Source organism: Culex pipiens, chromosome 1, assembly GCF_016801865.2.
Source record: "Culex pipiens pallens isolate TS chromosome 1, TS_CPP_V2, whole genome shotgun sequence".
Taxonomy (NCBI): Eukaryota; Metazoa; Arthropoda; class Insecta; order Diptera; family Culicidae; genus Culex; species Culex pipiens.
In genome coordinates, this window is record NC_068937.1 from 48770417 (window position 1) to 48791280 (window position 20864).

General features: G+C 37.9%; 9 protein-coding genes across 11 annotated transcripts; 2 read left to right on the top strand and 7 right to left on the bottom strand.

The window, feature by feature from the left end:
* Positions 1-5869: 5869 nt before the first annotated feature.
* Positions 5870-7151, bottom strand: LOC120416408 (uncharacterized). The gene is made up of 2 exons (XM_039578159.2): positions 6662-7151; positions 5870-6606 (listed from the first exon to the last, which is right to left on the bottom strand). The coding sequence occupies exons 1-2, from the start codon at positions 6813-6815 to the stop codon at positions 5936-5938; spliced, it is 825 nt and encodes a 274-aa protein (XP_039434093.1). The 5' UTR covers positions 6816-7151; the 3' UTR covers positions 5870-5935.
* Positions 7152-7167: 16 nt separating this feature from the next.
* On the top strand, positions 7168-8193 carry LOC120416409 (uncharacterized). Its single transcript, XM_039578160.2, has 2 exons — positions 7168-7384; positions 7447-8193. Exons 1-2 carry the CDS (start codon positions 7234-7236, stop codon positions 8046-8048), a joined length of 753 nt encoding a protein of 250 aa, XP_039434094.1. The 5' UTR covers positions 7168-7233; the 3' UTR covers positions 8049-8193.
* A 21-nt stretch (positions 8194-8214) lies between these two features.
* On the bottom strand, positions 8215-9269 carry LOC120416405 (uncharacterized). The gene is made up of 2 exons (XM_039578156.2): positions 8661-9269; positions 8215-8608 (listed from the first exon to the last, which is right to left on the bottom strand). Exons 1-2 carry the CDS (start codon positions 9211-9213, stop codon positions 8253-8255), a joined length of 909 nt encoding a protein of 302 aa, XP_039434090.2. The 5' UTR covers positions 9214-9269; the 3' UTR covers positions 8215-8252.
* Positions 9270-9423: 154 nt separating this feature from the next.
* On the bottom strand, positions 9424-11096 carry LOC128092438 (uncharacterized). Its single transcript, XM_052706242.1, has 3 exons — positions 10857-11096; positions 10558-10616; positions 9424-10500 (listed from the first exon to the last, which is right to left on the bottom strand). Exons 1-3 carry the CDS (start codon positions 10957-10959, stop codon positions 10261-10263), a joined length of 402 nt encoding a protein of 133 aa, XP_052562202.1. The 5' UTR covers positions 10960-11096; the 3' UTR covers positions 9424-10260.
* Positions 11097-11114: 18 nt separating this feature from the next.
* LOC120416404 (uncharacterized) lies at positions 11115-12686 on the bottom strand. Its single transcript, XM_039578155.2, has 4 exons — positions 12419-12686; positions 12013-12300; positions 11645-11956; positions 11115-11588 (listed from the first exon to the last, which is right to left on the bottom strand). Exons 1-4 carry the CDS (start codon positions 12552-12554, stop codon positions 11212-11214), a joined length of 1113 nt encoding a protein of 370 aa, XP_039434089.1. The 5' UTR covers positions 12555-12686; the 3' UTR covers positions 11115-11211.
* A 180-nt stretch (positions 12687-12866) lies between these two features.
* On the bottom strand, positions 12867-14392 carry LOC120416406 (uncharacterized). 2 transcript variants are annotated; one of them, XM_039578158.2, is made up of 4 exons: positions 14190-14392; positions 13953-14125; positions 13603-13896; positions 12867-13536 (listed from the first exon to the last, which is right to left on the bottom strand). In XM_039578158.2, the coding sequence occupies exons 2-4, from the start codon at positions 14098-14100 to the stop codon at positions 12884-12886; spliced, it is 1095 nt and encodes a 364-aa protein (XP_039434092.1). In that variant the 5' UTR covers positions 14101-14125; positions 14190-14392; the 3' UTR covers positions 12867-12883. The 2 variants fall into 2 exon arrangements, with proteins under 2 accessions (XP_039434092.1, XP_039434091.1); XM_039578157.2 differs by having other exon boundaries at positions 12867-13545; positions 14190-14375.
* Positions 14393-15674: 1282 nt separating this feature from the next.
* On the bottom strand, positions 15675-16986 carry LOC120416439 (uncharacterized). Its single transcript, XM_039578192.2, has 3 exons — positions 16530-16986; positions 16171-16473; positions 15675-16113 (listed from the first exon to the last, which is right to left on the bottom strand). Exons 1-3 carry the CDS (start codon positions 16672-16674, stop codon positions 15740-15742), a joined length of 822 nt encoding a protein of 273 aa, XP_039434126.1. The 5' UTR covers positions 16675-16986; the 3' UTR covers positions 15675-15739.
* Positions 16987-17131: 145 nt separating this feature from the next.
* LOC120416437 (uncharacterized) lies at positions 17132-18414 on the top strand. The gene is made up of 2 exons (XM_039578191.2): positions 17132-17366; positions 17501-18414. The coding sequence occupies exons 1-2, from the start codon at positions 17225-17227 to the stop codon at positions 18370-18372; spliced, it is 1014 nt and encodes a 337-aa protein (XP_039434125.1). The 5' UTR covers positions 17132-17224; the 3' UTR covers positions 18373-18414.
* Positions 18415-19596: 1182 nt separating this feature from the next.
* Positions 19597-20790, bottom strand: LOC120416426 (uncharacterized). Of its 2 annotated transcripts, none has more exons than XM_052706241.1 (3): positions 20611-20790; positions 20061-20271; positions 19597-19997 (listed from the first exon to the last, which is right to left on the bottom strand). In XM_052706241.1, the coding sequence occupies exons 2-3, from the start codon at positions 20224-20226 to the stop codon at positions 19621-19623; spliced, it is 543 nt and encodes a 180-aa protein (XP_052562201.1). In that variant the 5' UTR covers positions 20227-20271; positions 20611-20790; the 3' UTR covers positions 19597-19620. The 2 variants fall into 2 exon arrangements, with proteins under 2 accessions (XP_052562201.1, XP_039434114.1); XM_039578180.2 differs by having other exon boundaries at positions 20338-20790.
* Between the last annotated feature and the right edge of the window lie 74 nt (positions 20791-20864).

Genomic DNA, 20864 nt, shown 5'->3' on the forward strand with positions numbered 1-20864 from the left:
CAAATTCAAAGGTATACAAATAAACAATAATGAAAAAATTAAACAAAAGTTAACTATATTTACTTATAGTTTAATAAATTAATTAATTTAATTTAATTCTGCCACATTTAACTAAATTAAACAAAATTTTACTAAATTGAGCTCCATTTAACTTAATTTTACTTAATTTTACTCATTTTAATCAAATTGAACTAAATTCTAATTTTTTTTGCTAAACTTAACATATTTTAACTAAATTTTACTAAATTTTACTAAATTTAACTGAATTTACCTAAATTTAATTGAATTGACTTAAATTCTACCCGATTTGACTAAATTTTACTAAATATAACTTAATTTAACGATTTTTTTCCGGTTGATTCTACCAATTTTAACTAAGTTTATCTTAATTCAACCCAATTGAACTTAATTCAACACAATTTAACTAAATTTAAATCAATTTTGCGATGTTGAATAAAATTTTATTAATATTAATTAATTATTAAATTGAATTCAACAGAATTAAACATAAATTAACCAAGCTTAACTAAATTTAGCGAAACACTAGTCAAATTTACTAAATTCAACTTAATTTTACCAAAATTTAGCTAAATTAAACATAATTTAACTTAATTTAAGAAAATTTAACTTAATTGAACTAAATTCTACTTAATTTTACATAATTTAATGTAATTTGAGTTAATTGATAGTTATCTCTATTTAACTAATTTTATCTACATTAATCCAAGTTTAAGTAAATTTAACTCAATTTTACTAAATTAAAGTGAATTCAGCTTATTAAGCTTAATACAATTTTATTTGGTAATTTTACTAAATTAAGCAAAATTTTACTAAAAATTAATAAATTTTACTTAATATAACCTAATTTTACTTAAGTTCTGCCAAACTTAACTCAATCTTACTAAATATAATATAATTTAACAAGATTTGACTTTATTTTACTTGATTATATCAACTTTAACTTAGTTTATCTCAATTTAAATAATTTAATAATTTAATTTAACAAAGATTATTAAAAGTTATTAAACTTAACTGAATTCAACAAAATAAAACATACATTTACTAAACTTCACCAAATTTAAGTTTCTAAATTCACCTTATTAAACCTAATTCAACTAAATTTAGGCAAATTTAAGTAATGTCAATAAATTCAGCCATATTTAACTTAATTATATAAATTTTAACAAAATTTAAATAAATTCAACAAATTTTACATAAATTTAACTTAATTTAGCAAAAAATTTCTCTATTTAGCCAAACTTAACTTAACTTAGTTAAATTTAACTAAATTTAACCACATTTAGGCAAATTAAACATAATTTTGCTTAATTTAGCTTAATTTAACTAAATTCAACAAAATTTATTTAATTTTACTGAATTTTACCTAGTTTTACAAAATTAAATTTAATTCAACTTAATTGAAAATAATTCAACTTTTTTTAAACTGATTATATTCAAATTTAGCCAAATTTAAGAGAATTAAACTAAATTTAAGTAAATTCAACGAAATCAAGCTTAATCGAACTAAATTTATCTAATTTGAAATAAATAAACTAAAATTGTAATGAACTTAAATAAATTTTACTTATTTTAACTAAATTTTACTAAATATAACTGAATTCAACTAATTTTAACTTAATATACTTAATTAAGCCAAATTTAGAAATAAATTAAACAAAATTTTACTAAACATAACGAAATGGTACTAAATTTGATCAAATTTTACTAAATCCAACTAAATTTTATTATTTTAACTAAATTTAATTAAATTTTACTAAATTTAAATCAATTAACTTAAATTAGCCAAAGTTAACTAAATTAAAATAAATTATGCTAAGTTTCACGAAACTTAATTAAATTTTACTAAATTTAATTAAATTATACTGAATCAAACTAAATTTTATTATTTTAACTAAATTTAATTAAATTTTACTAAATTTAAATCAATTTAACTAAATTCAACAAAATGTTACCAAATTCAACTTAATTTAACTAAATATAACTAAATGTATCTAAATCTAATTCAATTTAACTAAATTGAACTTAATTTCATTAATTTTAACCTAATATAACTTATTTAGCCAAAGATAACTAAATTGAAATAAATTGAATTAAATTACGCTAAGTTTTACGAAACAGTTAAATTTTACCTAATCTAACTAAATTTTACTGATTTTAACTAAATTTAACTAAATTCAACTATATTTAATTAAATCTTACTTAATTCAATTAAATATAACAAAATTTAATTAAGTTTAACAAATTGTTACCAAATTTTACTAAATATAACTTAATTTAACAAAGTTTAACTTAATTGAAATAAATAAAGGAAAATTTTACGGAACATAATTAAATTTTACTTAATCTTACTAATTTTCACTAATTTTGCCTAAATGTTACTAAATTCAACTATTTTTATTTAAATTTACCTCAACTTGACTAAATTTGACTAAATCTAACGAAATTTAACTAAATCTTAGTAAATCTAACTAAATTCAACTGAATTTAACTAAATTCAACTAAATTTTACTAAATTTTACTGAATTTAACAAAGTTTAACTAAATTTAAATAAATAAGGTGAAATTTCATGAAACATAATTAAATTTTACTTAATCTTATTCTCATCTAAATTTGACTTATTTTGACTAAATGTACCTAAATTCAACTTAATTTAATTAAATCTAACTAAATTTAAATAAATTTTACTAAATCTTATCAAAATTAAATATATTTAATAAAATTTTACTACTTTTAACTAAGTTTAAATAAATATAACTAACATTAACTATATATAACTCAATTTAACTAATTTTAACTTGATATAACTTAATTTAGCCAGAGTTAACTAATTTGAAATAAATGAAACGAAATTTTTCGAAACTTTTTAAAATTTTATTTAATCTAACTAAATTTTACTTATTTTAACTAAATAAAACTAAATTCTACTAAATTTAAGAAAATCCTAATAAATTTAACTAAATTTTACTGTATTTAACTATGTTTAACTAAATTTAACTAAAGTTTACTGATTTAAACTGAATTTAATCAATTTTTACTAAATTTATCTTAATTTGACTAAATCTAACTAAAATAAACTAAATTTGTCCAAATTACCAATAAAATCTATTTAAAGTCCTGTTAACATACTAACCCATTTTGTTATATTTTGTTTAGCTAGTTAGGTAATTAGTTTAAGTTGTGTTGTTAATTCAAAAAAAACGAAATAAAAAAAATCTGTCGTGTTTATTTGTCACCCTATTTTTTTTTAATCGCCCTAACTTGAAATCCGAAGCAAACAGGAAGGAGAAACCCCCCGGTTTCCGGCACGTCGGTCCCCCGTTTATAGCCCCGTTATCGTGGTCAAAACGGGCCCAAAAGCGTGCCACAGACGGGCGTAACACAGTGTCCAAAATACGTAACGCCCGCCTAAATGTTGCATTCTGGCACGCAATGGGCCACAACGAGGGGAAAAAGCGTGCTGAAAATCGGGCCCGCTTTTAGGCAAAACGTCCCCGCTTTCTGGCCGTTTTCCGCCCATTTTTCTATGTGGGCCATAGAGATCTCCACGGTTTCTCTCACGCACACCATGATTCTGTGTTAGTATTCGTATTTAAAGTATTGTTTTGGTTTTGATCGATTGTGATTGGCTGAATTTCAAGCAGCTGATTTTGTTTACACTATTTTTACGCAGACATAGGCAAATCGAGTAGACTAGTCGCCTGTAAAAATCAGCTGTTTACCACGTGCTCGTGGTATAACAAAGGACACAGCTGATTTTGACAGACGAATCATTCTACTCGATTTGCCTATGTCTGCGTGTGAATTTTGTTACAAACTAACACACTCTCGCGCGTGGATATCTCTATGGTACGTTCATTAGGGGAGCGTCGCCCAGTTTAGGTGTCATGGTGCGTTCGTTAGGGGAGCGTCGCCCAATTTAGGTGTCATGGTGTGTTCGTTTTGTGATCTTTAATATTTTTTGCCGTTTCAATTATTGAATAAAAATGTTTAAATGTTTAAATGTTTAAATGTTTAAATGTTTAAATGTTTAAATGTTTAAATGTTTAAATGTTTAAATGTTTAAATGTTTAAATGTTTAAATGTTTAAATGTTTAAATGTTTAAATGTTTAAATGTTTAAATGTTTAAATGTTTAAATGTTTAAATGTTTAAATGTTTAAATGTTTAAATGTTTAAATGTTTAAATGTTTAAATGTTTAAATGTTTAAATGTTTAAATGTTTAAATGTTTAAATGTTTAAATGTTTAAATGTTTAAATGTTTAAATGTTTAAATGTTTAAATGTTTAAATGTTTAAATGTTTAAATGTTTAAATGTTTAAATGTTTAAATGTTTAAATGTTTAAATGTTTAAATGTTTAAATGTTTAAATGTTTAAATGTTTAAATGTTTAAATGTTTAAATGTTTAAATGTTTAAATGTTTAAATGTTTAAATGTTTAAATGTTTAAATGTTTAAATGTTTAAATGTTTAAATGTTTAAATGTTTAAATGTTTAAATGTTTAAATGTTTAAATGTTTAAATTGTTTAAATGTTTAAATGTTTAAATGTTTAAATGTTTAAATGTTTAAATGTTTAAATGTTTAAATGTTTAAATGTTTAAATGTTTAAATGTTTAAATGTTTAAATGTTTAAATGTTTAAATGTTTAAATGTTTAAATGTTTAAATGTTTAAATGTTTAAATGTTTAAATGTTTAAATGTTTAAATGTTTAAATGTTTGAATATTTTAATATTTTTATATTTTTATTTTTTAATATTTTAATATTTTAATATTTTAATATTTTAATGTTTTAATATTTTAATTTTTTAATATTTAAATATTGTAATATTTAAATATTTAAATATTTTAATATTTTAATATTTTAATATTTTAATATTTTAATATTTTAATATTTTAATATTTTAATATTTTAATATTTTAATATTTTAATATTTTAATATTTTAATATTTTAATATTTTAATATTTTAATATTTTAATATTTTAATATTTTAATATTTTAATTTTTTAATATTTTAATATTTTAATATTTTAATTTTTTAATATTTTAATATTTTAATATTTTAATATTTTAATATTTTAATATTTTAATGTTTTAATATTTTAATATTTTAATATTTTTATATTTTAATATTTTAATATTTTAATATTTTAATATTTTTATATTTTAATATTTTTATATTTTAATATTTTAATATTTTAATATTTTAATATTTTAATATTTTAATATTTTAATATTTTAATATTTTAATATTTTAATATTTTAATTTTTTAATGTTTTAATATTTTAATTTTTTAATATTTAAATATTTAAATATTTAAATATTTAAATATTTTAATATTTTAATATTTTAATATTTTTATATTTTTATATTTTCAATACTTTTATTACATGATTCGCATTATTTAAAAAAATCGTTCAAAAAAAGTTCACACTATGCAACTATAACATTACAATGAAACTTACTGTAACAAAAAATTGGAAAAAATGCGTTATGAGATTTCCAATAACAAAACCATAATATTTGCTGTATTCATGAAATGTACAGTAGTTTTATTGTTTCAATTTATTACATTGCCAATAACAAAACCATGAAATTTGCTGTAACTATGAAATCTACGATAACTTTATCGTCATTCCAATGAAGTAAAAAAAAATCAACCATAAACTTACCATAAATATTATAATATCTATTGTAACTTCATGGTTTTGACAATACAAATCATCATATAATTTTATTCGGGTGAGCATATCAATCATCGGAAATGATATAAAAGACACTTGAAATGAATAAACGGATTTTGCTGAGCAGCGGATTAGATATTTGCTTGAAATTAACAAAAAAAAGTAGTCAAAACGAATGGTCAGTCTTTATTATCTCGCTAACATAAATTAGTCAAAATTCAAACAGATCTCAATTCTCCTCCATGATATCAAAGGTCAGATTCATTACGCCCGCCTTAAACTTCCGCTTCTGCCGTTCGTTCATGTTCTTAAAATCCGGCAGCAAACTCAGCAGAAACATCACATCACAGTCCCGTTGCATACTGTTCGGATCGAAGTCGATCGTCGTTGAGCTGTGGCTGAACCGGACTTCATCGCTTCGACTCGAGGACGTCGCCGGATATGAGCTGGACGCCGGCTCCGGTTCTTGAACCGTCCGAGGTCGCTTTCGCGACTCTTTCCTCTCCGGTTGAGGTGTCTCCACCGGCACTGGCGATGGTCGCTTCCGTGCCGTAGGTCTCGCCTCACTGACCGGTTCTACGAGCAGAGATTCCTCCTCGATGCAGGCAGGTTTCAGGTCGAGTTCACCCTCGTCGGACGATTCGATGATTTCCACCTCACCGAGTGTGATCGACGGCGTGAAAAGATGGCTGTTGTCCGAAACATCGCCGGGTTCCGTTCCGATCTGTTCGAACTGGGCATCGGTGAGGCAGAGGCGGTTCTTCATGAAGGGAAGCACGAACCGTAGCGCACTGGCCAGGTAGTACGGTGTGACTGTGCTGTCCTCGGAGAACGCCTTGATGTACTTTGTGAACCGTCCGCGGATGTTGCGCCAGCGGGCTTTGCAGTCCTGTATGGTAGCTGAAACGAACGGTTTGAGTATTTTGACTTGAGTTGACTTGGGCTGGGAAGTTACCTCCGATTCCTAGCTCATCGACCACCTGCTGCCACCCTGCATCGACCTTTTCCGCTATGGCGTAGTCCGGGTGGGTTGTGTCGTAGATCCACGGATAGCACTCAATCAGCGCGACGAACTTGTAGTTGACCCGGGGATCGTCAAACGAAGACATTTTCTTTCTCTTGTCAATAGGACTTAACCTTAGATGTAAACAAGCAGTGCATCTAGCTCACCCCAATGTGATTTTCATTGAAATAATTATTACAAGAATAACCTTTTACAGCAAACTCAGTCAGAGTTTAGATCAAGACTGATGCGCCAACTGACGCAACTGGAAGAAGAGCCCTTCAGTGAAGATCTGCACTCAAAGCGCGCTGGTAGTGGTGTTGTTATGGCCTGGTAGGCAGCAGTATTTTGTTTGTACCGGTTTCATGTACCTGTGCTTTGTTCTGTTCATTCGTAATAACAAACGCGCGTTCTCGTTTGACTCTGTTTGACAGTCCTTCTGACGTTCTTGGCATTTTGGTTATAACCGTGTACTTTCAAACATAAGAGACAAAAACAAACCGGTAGCGTCCAAACAAACTACCATGGCCTCCCACGATCCGGACTTTGATTTTATGTTCGTCACGCTGGTTCAGAGCTTCCCGAGTCTGTGGGACACGAGCACGGCCGAATACTGGGACGCCGACCAGCAGGAGAGTGCGTGGCAGGAACTGGCCGCGGATATCGGTGATGGATGTAAGTAGGACTCGAGAGAGTTCATAGCTCTGTAACTAATCCGTATATTGCACTCGTTGTAGATACCGTCGCGCAGTGCAAATCCACGTGGACCACGATGCGGGATGCCTTCACCAAATACCGCCATGGGTTGGCCGAAGGGACAAATCCGGAGAAGTACCCTCTGGCCGACTCGATGGAATTCCTGGTTCCGTTTATGAAAGGCGAAAACGGCGACGCGGAAGTCAAAACCGAACCTTCCGTGGTAGGTAACGGGGAATCGTCGGATCCTGGCGCCGGCCACATGGGCAGGGTGGCCATTGCAGCGGCCGCCGCCTTGCAGTCCGGCTCAACGATCGTCACCAATGTGGTCGACGAAAGCTGTACGCACAACGTGACCGTAACGGTGGCGGACCGGCCCCTGTCGGCGATGCAGGATCCGACCAGCAGTAGCAGCTACGCGGACGAGGACTACACGATGGAGGACGATTCCAACAGTTGCAGTCACATGGCGGTGAATGCCAAGGACGGAGACGCGCTGTTTTTGCTGAGCTTGCTTCCGGACATGAAGCAGATGAACGATCAGCAGAAAAGTAAGTTCAAGGCAAAGTTGCTCACCTTGAGTGGGAACATTCTGACGGCCAAGCCGGGACCGTCTGTTCTGCGAGCGGCGTTAGATACGTAAGATTTTGAGATATTATTTAAATGTAAGCGTTTCTTTAACATGGAAATTTCACACAAGAGTTCGATTATTCCAGAAGTTTTTTTATAAGTTCACGTCAATTGTTTAAAATCGGAAATTTCTTTCTTATTAAAATTAGGAATTTCTGAAGATTAAAAAAAATCTCAAATACAAGCTTTAAACTCGTTTTATTCACTCCCCTGTCTCCTACTTCCGCAAACAACTCTGCACAGCCTTTTTCGCACCCACTTTGAACGCACTCTTCCCCTTCTCGTCCATCCGTGCCATATCCTGCACGAACCGTAGCAAAAACAGCACATCCTCATCGGTTTCGTCATACCGGAGGTACCTGAACCGCTCGACAATCGCTGCCGGTGCGTTCAACCCGCGGTCTTCCCCTTGGCAAAACTTCTTCCGGGGAGGCCCGACTCGCTTCGCCCGCAGGAAGGGATCCAGAAAGGCCAGATGTGACTCGATGCCAACCGGTTTCATCCGGGTTCCGTCCAGCAGAAAGCGGGAGTACCGCTCTCGGAACCTGGTCCACCGGGTTTGACACCATTCAACTACAAGAGGATAAGGTTGATTCGGAATCCATATCTAAGAAATAACACTTACTATTGGTTCCCATTCGGTTGGCAACTTCCTCCCAAGCCGCCGGCTTGGAACCATCCCGTTGTCCGTTGTAAAGACACCCATGCTCGCGGATGACACCCACCAACCGCACGTTGTACTCCAGACTATTCTCCGGCGTTTCACGCCAAAACATCAAGTACGGCTCCAGAAACTCCAGATAAGACTCAATTCCGTACGGTTTAATTTTCGCTCCATTCTTCAAGAACATCGTGTACCGATGTCTCAAATTCCGCCACTGCACCTTAAGTTCCGCCCAGGACGCCGTCGTTCCCCCCATCGCTTCCGCCACCTGTTGCCAGATCGGATCGAGCTTGCTGTTCGAGTAAGCGCCATCGTACAGCACCGGATGCTGCCGCACGATGCCGGCCAGCCTCGCGTAGTACTCCAAGTTGTTGGCTAGGGTACCGCTCGCGGTCGTTTCCTCCTCGGATGGGTCCAGCTTGACGTCCGGGATCAGAAAGTCCAGATGCGGCTCAATTCCGGCGGGTTTCATGCGGGTGCCGTTGCGTATGAAATCTGTGTAGCGGCAGCGCATGGCTTGCCAGTGGGCTTTGCACTCTTTAGGCGTTGCTGGAATTGTGGGTGGTTGTTAGTTTTCTAGCATATAATTGAATTAAACTTCAAAAATAGTTTTTTTCAACGACAGCTTTCAACGCATATATTGTCTAGTATTCGATATTTGATCAAAGTCTTCATTAAAAAAATGTTGCACGTGTTCTGTGACCAGTATTCAAAAAGCATCACCAAGCTGATAATGGTTACCAAACAATATCCCTGCTTAATCGGCTTAAATATCCCTCTTGAATCTTGAAAAAAAATCCCTCTTGAATCTCCCCGCGAAATAAATTGCACCGGATTTTGACATTGTGACCGAGATCGTTAGTCGTTTGTGTTCACGAGGCTCTTCAGCAATCCGGAACCGTTCGATTGTCAGTCAGCGATGCCAAAACGAATCAGACGATCCGAGATGTACTTCAGATCAGGTCTCCCCAGTTTCGTGAGTAACGGGTTCCATACAGATCGCTTGAATCACAGCAGGTCTTTTATTCATAACCTATTTTTATTACGTGCTCTTACGTGCTGCGACCAGGTTAGGCCCGAGGATCGATCAACATCTAATATATAATACATATCATGTAACTGGCAAGGGTTACTTGGTCCAAGCAGGTCTTGCAGGTCTTGAGTCTGGCGCTGTACTCGGAGAAAATGTGCCGTAGCTCAGCCGAACTGTAGAGCCAGTGCTTCCTTTGCTGCTTCCTGCGGGTCGAGGGCGATTTTTCGGTTTTCCGTCCGGGACTGCGCCCGGCAGCGGAGGGAACGATCTATAGTTTTTGTTCCGACGCCTGCACGCTTGGGGCAGCTTAGACTTTGCACTCGTCCGTCTTGTAGGGACCCCCACAGTTGTTGCACTCCCCATTGAGGTGACAGTTCCTGGTTCCAAGGCCCAGCTGCAAGCAGTTCCTGCACTGGGTCACGTTCGGTCGCTTGTTCCGGACGTTCAGCTGCTTTAGGTTGGTGTACCCCTTGAAGAACGTAACATTGTACGAGGTTTCCTCCGACGAGGCTAACTCTAATTTTTTCTTCATGGCGGCACCTCTGCATCATCCAGGTTGTGCGATTTCTTGAGGTTTTTCTTGACGTATTCAGGTGAAGCCGATGGAATTCCTCTGACAACGACGCGGAGTTGCCGCTTGCTTCGTTTCTCGTGGGTATAAAACTCCACATTGTTCGCAAAAAAGTGGGCCCGCGCGGTTTCGAAACGTTCCTTGGAGAGACACAGCATTTTGATCCCAAACGGAGTCAGCTTGTAACTTGGTCTGCTCTTCAATGTAGTTAAGTAGACGCTTGTGCGCTAACATAACTTCAGTGACATACCTACATTGCCGATATCGTTGGCCACCTTGATCCAGAGCCGATTCAGAACCACAGGTTTAACGTTGTACACTCAACCCCCGGTGGTTGGTCACTTTTTCGTTTGACACTTTTTTAGTTTGTACCCCGTTGGTTGGTCAAAGTCAAACTAAAAAGTGACGAACTGTCACTTTTTACACGGTGCTCACGCACACTGTCAAAACAAACGTTTGGTAGTGAGTGTGAACTCCGTGTAAAAGGGGTGTCAAACTAAAAAGTGACCTCGTTCGTTTGACAACAGTTGGTGTCAAACCATCGGGGTTTGAGTGTAGTACGTTCCGTCGAACTTATAGATATGTTTCTTCACCGCTGTCACAAAACTGGCCACTTGTTCCAGTTCGGTCGTTTTTTCCTCGTTAGTTGTTGACATTTTTTAAGCGGAAAGCGGCAAAACGTTCCCAACTTGTTTTGTTTTTGTTGATTTTCTCAGCTGTTTTATTTATTCATCCTAAAAACTCAGATTTTGAATGAATTTTCGAACAAGAAGTTCATTCAACTCATGAAACCATGCACGCACACTTTAAATTAGTTTTAGTTATTTTCAATTTTATTGCGTTATAAAACAAAGATGCCGAATGATTAATTTACATCTAGATTTTCTGCATATCACGAATTAAAATAATCACCTCCAGTCAGTCGCGTCATCGCCGAGAATCTCCCGGGCTGCCTTAACCGCCCCAATCCGGAAGCGTCTCTTCTGCGCCTCGTCCATGCTTGCCATGTCCGGCAAAAAGTTCAACAGATGCATCGTATCGCTGTCCCGGATATCGATTCGCAGAGCCTGGCACTGCCGACCAAAGGTGACCAACAGGCCAGCTCGCCGCTCCGCTTCCGTCATGTGGGTATCTTCGGCAGGCCGTTTATACATCACGTACGGCTTTAGGAACTCTAGCCGTTGAACTAAGGCGGGATTTTTCACCTGAAACGTTGTGCCCTTCAGATGAAGTTTGAAATTTTTGCGCAGTTTTCGCCATCGGTATCGGCAATCGCTGGCAGTTGCTAGGGTTTTGAAATAGATCAAATGTGGGCCATGAATAAATTATTCGGCAACTTACCTCCGTTTCCTAACGTTTTAGCCACATTCTGCCAATTAGTTTCAAAGATTGCAGGATTGAATTTGGTTCCATCGTACAGGATAGGATAATCTCGGACGACGTCAATCAGCTTGTACAGAAACTTGTCGTCTTCGCTCTCCTTCAAGGGTGGCGGCGGTTTTTGCGAAATTTGTGGTTGCACATTCACGTACTCGTTCAAAAATTCGAGATGCTGTTTCATTCCGTATGGTGTCATTGGAGTTCCCATTCTCAGGGAGTTGGTGTATTTGTTTCGCAGTCTCAACCATCTGGTTTGGCATTGTGTGCCAGTTGCTGAAATATAACGAAATAATCCACAATTCTCGTGTGTGCTGAAAGTTGTTACATACTTCCATCTTCCATATCCGTTGCAATCTGCTCCCAAATGGACGCCCTAAGTTGCTTGCCACGTTTGTTGTACAGGCAAGGGTGCTCTCGAACTAAACCTGTTAGCTTTATCAAGTACTTCAAACTATTCAGCGGATCAAGTGCCCTTTCTTCGGTGGTTTGCAGCTGCTTCATAAACGGAAGCAGAAAGCTCAAATGCGGAGTCAGTGCACAGGGTGTTGGCGAAGTACGGCCCAGGATAAACTCCTTTTTCAAGTTGCTCCACTTGATTTTGCAGTCCTGGGGGGTTGCTGGAATTTAAACAGTGAAGTTGGTTAATGTTGAAAAGTTCACCAATCATTTTTAGAACACCTTGGTAGACCAAAGTTAACTACACAAAAGGTGGCGATCTGTCAAACGCAACATTACCTCCCTGTCCTATTCGCTGCGCAACCAAGCCCCAGGCAAATTGCCTTTTTCTGTAGTGGATCGTTCCGTCGTACAAAATGGGATACTGTTTGACGATTCCCGCGAGCATCACGGTGTTGCCAAAACTCCACTCCATTTCGATTGTGTCTAGTATTCTTAATTTTAATGACTTTTTATTTAATTATTAACAAATATTATAAGGAAAATTACATTTGAAAAATTGTAAACAATACTGATCAAAACAAAAACGTCCGTTCAACAAATTTCCCTGAACTGCAGGTTCATTGAATGAATTTTCGAACTCTAATACAAACTAAGTTCCACGGTAATTTAGAGTCAGTAACATTCTTACAAAAATCGAGTCTCGGATGAACCCAAGAATAAACCTCGTGAATTTGAAAGATCTTTTAATACCTTTTCGGACAAGCTCATTGAGAAAACCAATATCTAAAAAAATAAATTTATTTATTTAACAACTTTTCGTCTCACCACACCATCCAAAACCGCGCGGGATGCCTTTACAGCACCAATCCTGAATTGCCTTTTCTGTGATTCACTCATCTTTGTCATTAATTCCAGAAACGTAAGCAAAAACTGTGCATCCGGATCCGACTCATCGACGTGCAGGCGATCAACCCTCCGACCTGTAGCGGGAACTGCCTTCCCTACAGGCCGGACAAGTTGTTCAGCTGACGCCGGGAGCGGTCTTTTCGGCGCGAAGCCCGCTATAAACGCGTTCAAAAATGTCAGGTGGCCTTCAATTCCGCACGGTACCATTTTGCTTCCAGTTTTCAGATGCCGCTCGTACTTGCCCCGCATCCACGCCCACTTGGTAATGTATGTTTCGACCGAAAATACGTTTCCCAAGCGCTGCGCTACCTCGTTCCAGAGCACAATATTTTGCCCAGACTGAGTGCCGTCGTACAGTGCGGGATATTGCTGGACTGTTTCTATCAATTCCCTTGCTAAACTAAATTCCATATTTTCAACTGGTTCTTCCATGAACGGCCTTAAGAAGGCAAGGTACGGTGCGATTCCCTTTGGCTTAGCAATATATCCCTTTTGCAGGTGGAACTTGTAATAATAATGAATCTTCTTCCACGTTAGCATGCTGCTTTCTGCAGTTGCTGAAACATAATGAATTTTACTAAATATTTTCAAAATTCATGACAAACTAAACTCACCTCCACCTCCGAGTTTGGCCGCAACCGCTTCCCAAGCCTCGGGTCTTGCAAAAGTATTACTTCCATCGTACAAGCAAGGATACTGCCGTACGTAGTTCACCAGCTTGATTGCGTACTCCAAACTATCTTCAGGTTTGATATCTTTCGGTTCTTTCGGTTTGATGTCCATGTGCGGGTTCAGAAAGCTCAATTTATCGTGAATCCCGGGAACTTGCATCCGGTACCCGACCCGGAGATATCTGCCATGAGCGCATCGTATAACTCTCCATCGATCCTTGAGATTTGCGACATGATCTTAAATGTGTACAATACGGTTAGGAAAACTGTGTACAGTGTGAAGGAGGGCCTACCTTCCAAACCAAGGTCTTTGGCTACTTCCACCCATGCCGCTGCGTATTGTGGACGCCTTTTTGAAAAATTTAGCGCGTCGGAAAACAAGATTGGACGTTTCCGAACTGCCTCTATTAAGGCATACGTAAACTCAACACTTGTGTCCATTGAATTGCTGTTTGTTGTTGAGATTCTATAACAGAGTGATGTTCAAACACTTTATTGCAGTATCTTTTCAAAAGTTTAAATTGCTTTACCTATTTATTCCTGAAATCTAAATAACTTGCTGCTGGCGTTCTTGTTACGAATGACCATTGCTTACTTTAAAATGTAAACAAAGTGTTTATTATTATGGTCCGTTTTGTTTATCACTTTCAAAATTCATCAGAGTTCGCATTCACCAAATGAATATTGTACACTACAAATTATTAACCAAAAATCGTGTCGTTTTCCCATCTTCCACTGATGATGGATGAAATAATGAAACCAGAGAATTAGTGGCAAAACGGGAAACTAACCTACCCTGCGCATTCATGCTACAAGATGAACGATAGCTGATGGGCATCAAATCAAATCAAATTATTCGCTCTACAGCATTGCCTTGGCGTTCTCGATTGCGAGATTTCTACTCGAAACTTGGTGTCCGAAGGCGATGTCCGATTTCAAACCCTTTTTACACCTTAGCTTGCATCCTACCAGCGACTCCACCGAAGCAGACCCAGGGAGACGACTCCTACACCTGGACTGAGCTAACACCCAACCTCTAGGTTAGACCGGGGCCAACATTTACTTCCCCGTGCGGCGGAAGGCGTGGTCAGACAAATCTCGTCTCGAAAAATGCCACCGGGACCTTCTGGGATCGAACTCAGGCCGACTGGGTCATCTGTTACGATTTGTTACGAAAGGGGGAGAGGGGATCAAATTTTGCGTTCGGTAATAAAAGAACGCTCCCCTAGACTTCAAACTCGTTCAACGCGTTCAACAAAAGTTTACCTGTACAAGATGAGCTAAATGAACTTTCGAACTCAAATGAACCAAAACAAATTTCACACGCACACGAAAAGTTGCCACTAGAGAGTTATCTACGTGCGCATGTATTGCGTGTACGTACACGAAAAAGATTGAGGTTAAATTTTGTACCAGCCAGCAAAACAAATGGCGTGCTGGTGTGCGTGAGACGGGCTTAGATAACTCTAGAGTTATCTACGTGCGCATGTATTGCGTGTACGTACACGAAAAAGATTGAGGTTAAATTTTGTACCGCCTAGCAAAACAAATGGTGTGCTAGTGTTTGTGAGCTCGGCCTTAGATAACTCTCTTTCAGCTTGACCGCGTCATGCCGGATAAACCTCGTGAATTTTAAAGGTCTGTTTACATCTGTTCGCGCCGAAATGTATCCAGTAATTGTTCAGCCAAACAAACTTTTTGGAACAGATTTTCAAAAAAGTACATTAAGCTGAATGTTTTAATGTCACTTATTTGTAACTAATAACTATTTTAACAAAGTTATAAAATCACTCGAAAAAAATTTTTCTGAATTCTAAAACTTCTGAAATGAACTGGTTTTTGTATGAAACCCAATCTAGATTTCTAGAAATGTACTTAAAAGATATTTCCAGTGATCCCAAAAGATTCAGGATCTGACAATCCTATTAAAAGCACTTATTTATACACTTTTTTGAAGCCGGATCTTAGATATTATAACAGACCACCAAAACGTGGATTAAGTATGGTATTTCATCTATTAATTGTATCGCAATATATTTCATCTAACTTACTTGATAATGATAAATTTACTTAATTCGAATCAACTAAAATCACTTAGCATATCCGCACTTAGCGTGACTGCTCTAACTTTGAACTGCCTTCGCTGGTGGCCGGTCATGGCCTTCAGGTGGGGCAGGATACTGAGCAGGAAAGCGGCATCCTGGTCTCCCGGATCGTACCCGAGGTGGTCGTAACCCTCGACTCGTGCTATTTCCGACTCTGTCGGCAGATCGGAACGTTCCACCGATTTGGGGACGAAATTTGGCTTGATTGGAAATTTCAAATGCGGTATTAGAAAGTGCATGTACGATTCGATTCGTTGAGGACTATCTTGGGGGCTATCTTGCATGAATTGGACGTAAATTCGACGCAGCGATAGCCACTGTGTTCTCATGTCTTCGGAAGTTACTGAAACTATGAAAATAAACCTTTTAATAAATGTTTACGTAAATTTACATTACATTGAATTACCCTCATCGCTCATGATACTAGCGATTTTTTCCCACGCCTCTTCATCCTCTGCTTTGCTCCTTGGTTGATCGTTATAAAGCCACGGATGCTGTTCCACGAGTTTGACTAACTCAATATTAAACGCTAAGCTACGTAATTGAGATCTTTTTGCTTCCTTGTCTTGATTTGACTTGATCCAGCTATTTAGAAAACTGAGCCGCTCGTGAATGCCAGGTATCTTTATGGTATTACGACCTGTCCGTAAAAATTTCGTGTGATTTCTTCGAACGATATTCCAGCGTTGTTTGCAGTAAGTTGCATTTACTAAAAGACGAAAAAATGTTGAAAAATCGTTTTGAAGTCATCTGTATTCGTTTAACCTCCTTGACCGACGGCCGCTGCCACTTCGTTCCAAGCTTGCATATGTTCCGCGCGACGGGCGTTGAAGTGGGCCACACCGGAGTACAAAAGTGGATACTTTTCAATGGCATCTACCATCGCCAGAGTCAGCTCGTTCTTATCCATTCGGTTTATTTACGGCCACTCCGAGTTATCTATCCGTAATATAAGAGTGTTTAATTGACCTGCAAGCAAACAAAAAAGTTTAGCAATGAAATATCCTCAAAACTGATTGACATTGAACTATTAAAGGTTTGGCATAAGGAATAAATTGAACAAATTGTAGAAATAGCAAAAACCATTCGAATTCCGGTGTTCTGTTGTTTCAAAAGTTTCCAAATAATAAAGACAGCATATATGAAATAGGTACTGTACTATTTCACCGTAATGTTTGTTAACTAAAACCTTCCTGTTATAGTTGTTAACTAAGAACTAAATAGCAAAGAGTAAAATGACGTTTCACACACTCACACTAGTGTCTCATAAGGAATTACCTGTGTTCACGAATACATTCGCGTAGCTGATGCTCGAATATAAACAAAATTCATTGCAACGAAAAAAATGTGTTTACTTTGTTCTAAGTTCATTTGAAGCTGCACACACTGAATGAACATTCAACCGGCGGTTCATCCAACAACACAGTTTGTTTTGGTTTGTTGCACTGTTGAGCGCTCCGATGGAATCGAGCCTGGAAGTCACTATCCAGTTCGTTGAACTCATCCGGAAACATCCCGTCATATACGACGGGACGATCAAATACCTCCGGAATGCCGGTGCCCACATTGCTGCTTGGGAGGAAGTGGCGGCCAGAACAGGAGGTAAATTCACCGCGTATGACAGAAAGCACACCTTGTGCATTGCATATCTTGACGGCGTTTAACGCAGCAAGGTGAGTGATGCTGAAGGTGAGGCAGTTGTCACACGAATTTAAACTATTTTTTCATGATTTTAGCAACAACAGAGCAATGTAAAAAGTGGTGGAAGAAGCTTCGTTCCTCGTTATGCAGAAAAGTAAGAGATAATAACCACAAGGTAAAGCCAGACGGTATTGAACCGCACCTGAGCTTTCTCACACCAATCGTAAGGCCGAAGAACGCGGAAGGACCGGAGCTAGAGGATCGCTTGGATTACAACGTAACGTTCGTGAATTTAGTACGTATGCGACCCTATCTGTACAACGGAACCCATCCCCAATCAAGACCAACCCTGTGGGAGGAGGTAGCGCAACAGTTGCGGGAAGCCTATCCGGCCAGTGCCGCCAGCGGAGCAGAGTGCAAACGCCGGTGGGAAAAGTTCCGGTACAGTTACAACATCTTCCTGCGAAAGGGCTACCGGTTTCGGCCGTGGGGAATCGAGAGGCACTTTCGGTTCCTGATTCCGTTCCTGCAGTACCGCGTTCCGGACCGGGTGGACGCATACAGGGCTGCGAGGCAACTGATAGACCTGGTTCGGAGTTATCCCTGCCTGTACGATGGTTCCGATCGTCACGCGAAAACCGACGCGTGGGAAGCGGTGGCGAAGGGCATGGGAGAGGCAGCAACCCCCCTGGAATGCCTCCGAAAGTGGCTCAAACTGCGAGACGGATTCCAGCGCCACCTGAGGGACGGAAAAGATCTCCATCCGCGTGGCATCGAGGAAGAGTTGCGCTTTCTGGAGCCGTATCTCGCTACGGAAGGGTCGGTGGCCGAGCAGGGCCTGCCGGTCGATGAGGATGAGATGTTTGTGATGCAATTTGTGGAAGGTATGGGGCGGATGAGCGCGTCCCAGAATAGACTGTTTCGGATTGAGGCGATCAGGGCTGTGCGGGAGATTTTGGATGGGTAATAAAAAGCGAATTGAATATTTTCAAATAATATCATACATTCTAAATAAAAAGATTCCTTTAAATACAAAAGCTTAAATTGAAGTTTTTAATAGTTTCAAGGGTGCAATACTCCGAGAAACTTTGATTGCAATAAAAAATCACGAAAACTTATTGTAGAATAATAATAATAATATTATAAATATAATGAACGGTAAAACTAACCCGAAACAGACTAGTTCTTACAGAAGTGTGTACAGTGGAGAGTAAACGTTCAGCGCGAAAGTGTGAGTTTGATTGAGTTGTGCTGGAACCAGTAGACGGAATCCGAAATAGGACACGAAGGAAGCGGACATGCGGCCAGTGGGTGGTTGGGAGGTTATTGATCGGTAGCGATGGTGCTGCGTCCGGAATGTCGTGTCTCAAGGAGTCCCGGTTGCGACTCTACACTTCTACTTATTTCAGAAATTATCTGAGATTTCGGGCAATGATTTTTTTTTGTATTTTTTAATTCAATTTAGTGAAAACAATTGAATTCAATACAATTGATTTGAATTTAACTTTGCATGTACTTTTCCTATGACCATAAAAGGCATTTTGCATCATTACACTCAAACCCCAACGGTTTGACACCCCTTTTATACGGAGTTCACATACACTACCAAACGTTTCTTTTGATAGTGTGCGTGAGCCTCGGCGTGAGCGCCGTGTAAAAAGTGACAGTTCGTCACTTTTTAGTTTGACTTTGACCAACCTAAACAAACCAACAAACTAAAAAAGTGTCAAACGAAAAAGTGACCAACCACCGGGGGTTGAGTGTAGTTCATTCATCCAGGTCACCATACAATTTTTACAGCAGTCCATACAAAAATGCTATTTAAATATTCAAATATCTGTATCTTGAGAACTGATTTTCTGATCGATTTGGTGTCTTCGTTAAACAAAACTAGAAATCGGCATCACTTACACGCAACTGAAAATTATTTACCAACTTGAGAAAAGGCTTAAGGCTAGTATGGAGATCGGAAGAAAAGGGGTCAAGAAACAGCTTTACGAACAGCAGAACAAAGGAGAGGGAGCGTTTTCTTGGGGCTTTTCTTCACCCTCTCTGGCTTGCTTTCGCTGCCGCTGCTGCCCATTTGAAATTTTTCTTGACCGGTGCCTTCCGATGTGCGTATACCGCTTTAAGGTAGATAAGGTTACGTTTTAGTTCAGACACAAAGGTCGCCTTATTAATTTATATGTTGTAGCTTTAAACTCATGAAATACCACTAGCTTGCAAGCATTTCCGCACTCAACTTCACAGCGCCCATCTTGAACTGCCTTCGCTGCTGCCCGGTCATGACCTTCAGGTGGGGAAGGATGCTCAGCAAGAACGCGGCATCCTGATCGCCCGGGTCGTACCCGAGATGGGCGCAGCTTTCAACTCGTGTGTTTCTCGGCACGAGCGGCGTAGACGGTTTCCGGTTCCATTCTGCCACCGGTGGCGGCGGCGGAGCGAGCGTGCGACTCTGAATACGCAAATGTGGCCTCAGAAAGTGCATGTGCGACTCGATCTGGGCTGGGTGGTCCGGTTTCCGAAGTTTGACGAATTGGGCATATTTCACGCGGAGCCACCGCCAGTGGGCTCGTGTGTATCTGCAGGACACTGAAAAGGTTGGAAATGTATTAAACACAGAAGGATATTTTCAAGAGCAAAAATTCAACTCACCACCCAGGGTTTCGGCGATTTCTTCCCACGTTTGAAGTTGATTGGTGCGCATGGGTTCGTGGACGTAAAGCGAAGAATTCTGTTGTACTAGCTCAACAAGCTTTAGATTAAATTCCATGTTATGTTTTAACTTAACATCTAATTTTTGAGCCACATTTCGGAACATATTGCTCGATAAGTTGTCAATTACGGACGTGAATCAAGTAGGTAACTAAAAAAAAAAATGCCAGTAAACAAATCAAAAACAGCTCGTCGCTGTCGTGCTAACATGTCGTACGTGCATTTTGGGTCAAACTGAGTTAATAACGCCATTTTGTGCAGCTCACAATGCCCACCTTTTAACCTTCATATATCCCCAATATTCGATTTAATTCCTGAGATATTCAATAAAAACGGGGAAAAAAACTCCGTGCATTTTTGTTACTTTTCATAATGAAGTTTCAATCTTGTCGTGCTATCTTGACGCAGCTTGAAAAGTGATGTAAGTGCGACAACTGGCCAAAGGGATTTCAGGTCAGAACGTGTTTGACACAAGTACGAGCTCGCCTACCGTAAACATTTCCAATTATAACTCGGAAATCCAGCTACCAATTTCAACCAAACTTCAGGACAATGCACAGAATGGTCAACCAAACGAAACGTGTTTGTTATTGTTTACATTGCGTGCACGTTATTCTCGGAACGTCAAAAAGCGACGTGCGACAAGTTTGCACGACAGCGTAGAGTTGAAGGATACAAAACTGTAAACAAAATAAATGTTTTTTTCACCAACACTTGTAAGGAAAATGAATTTTGTTGATTTGG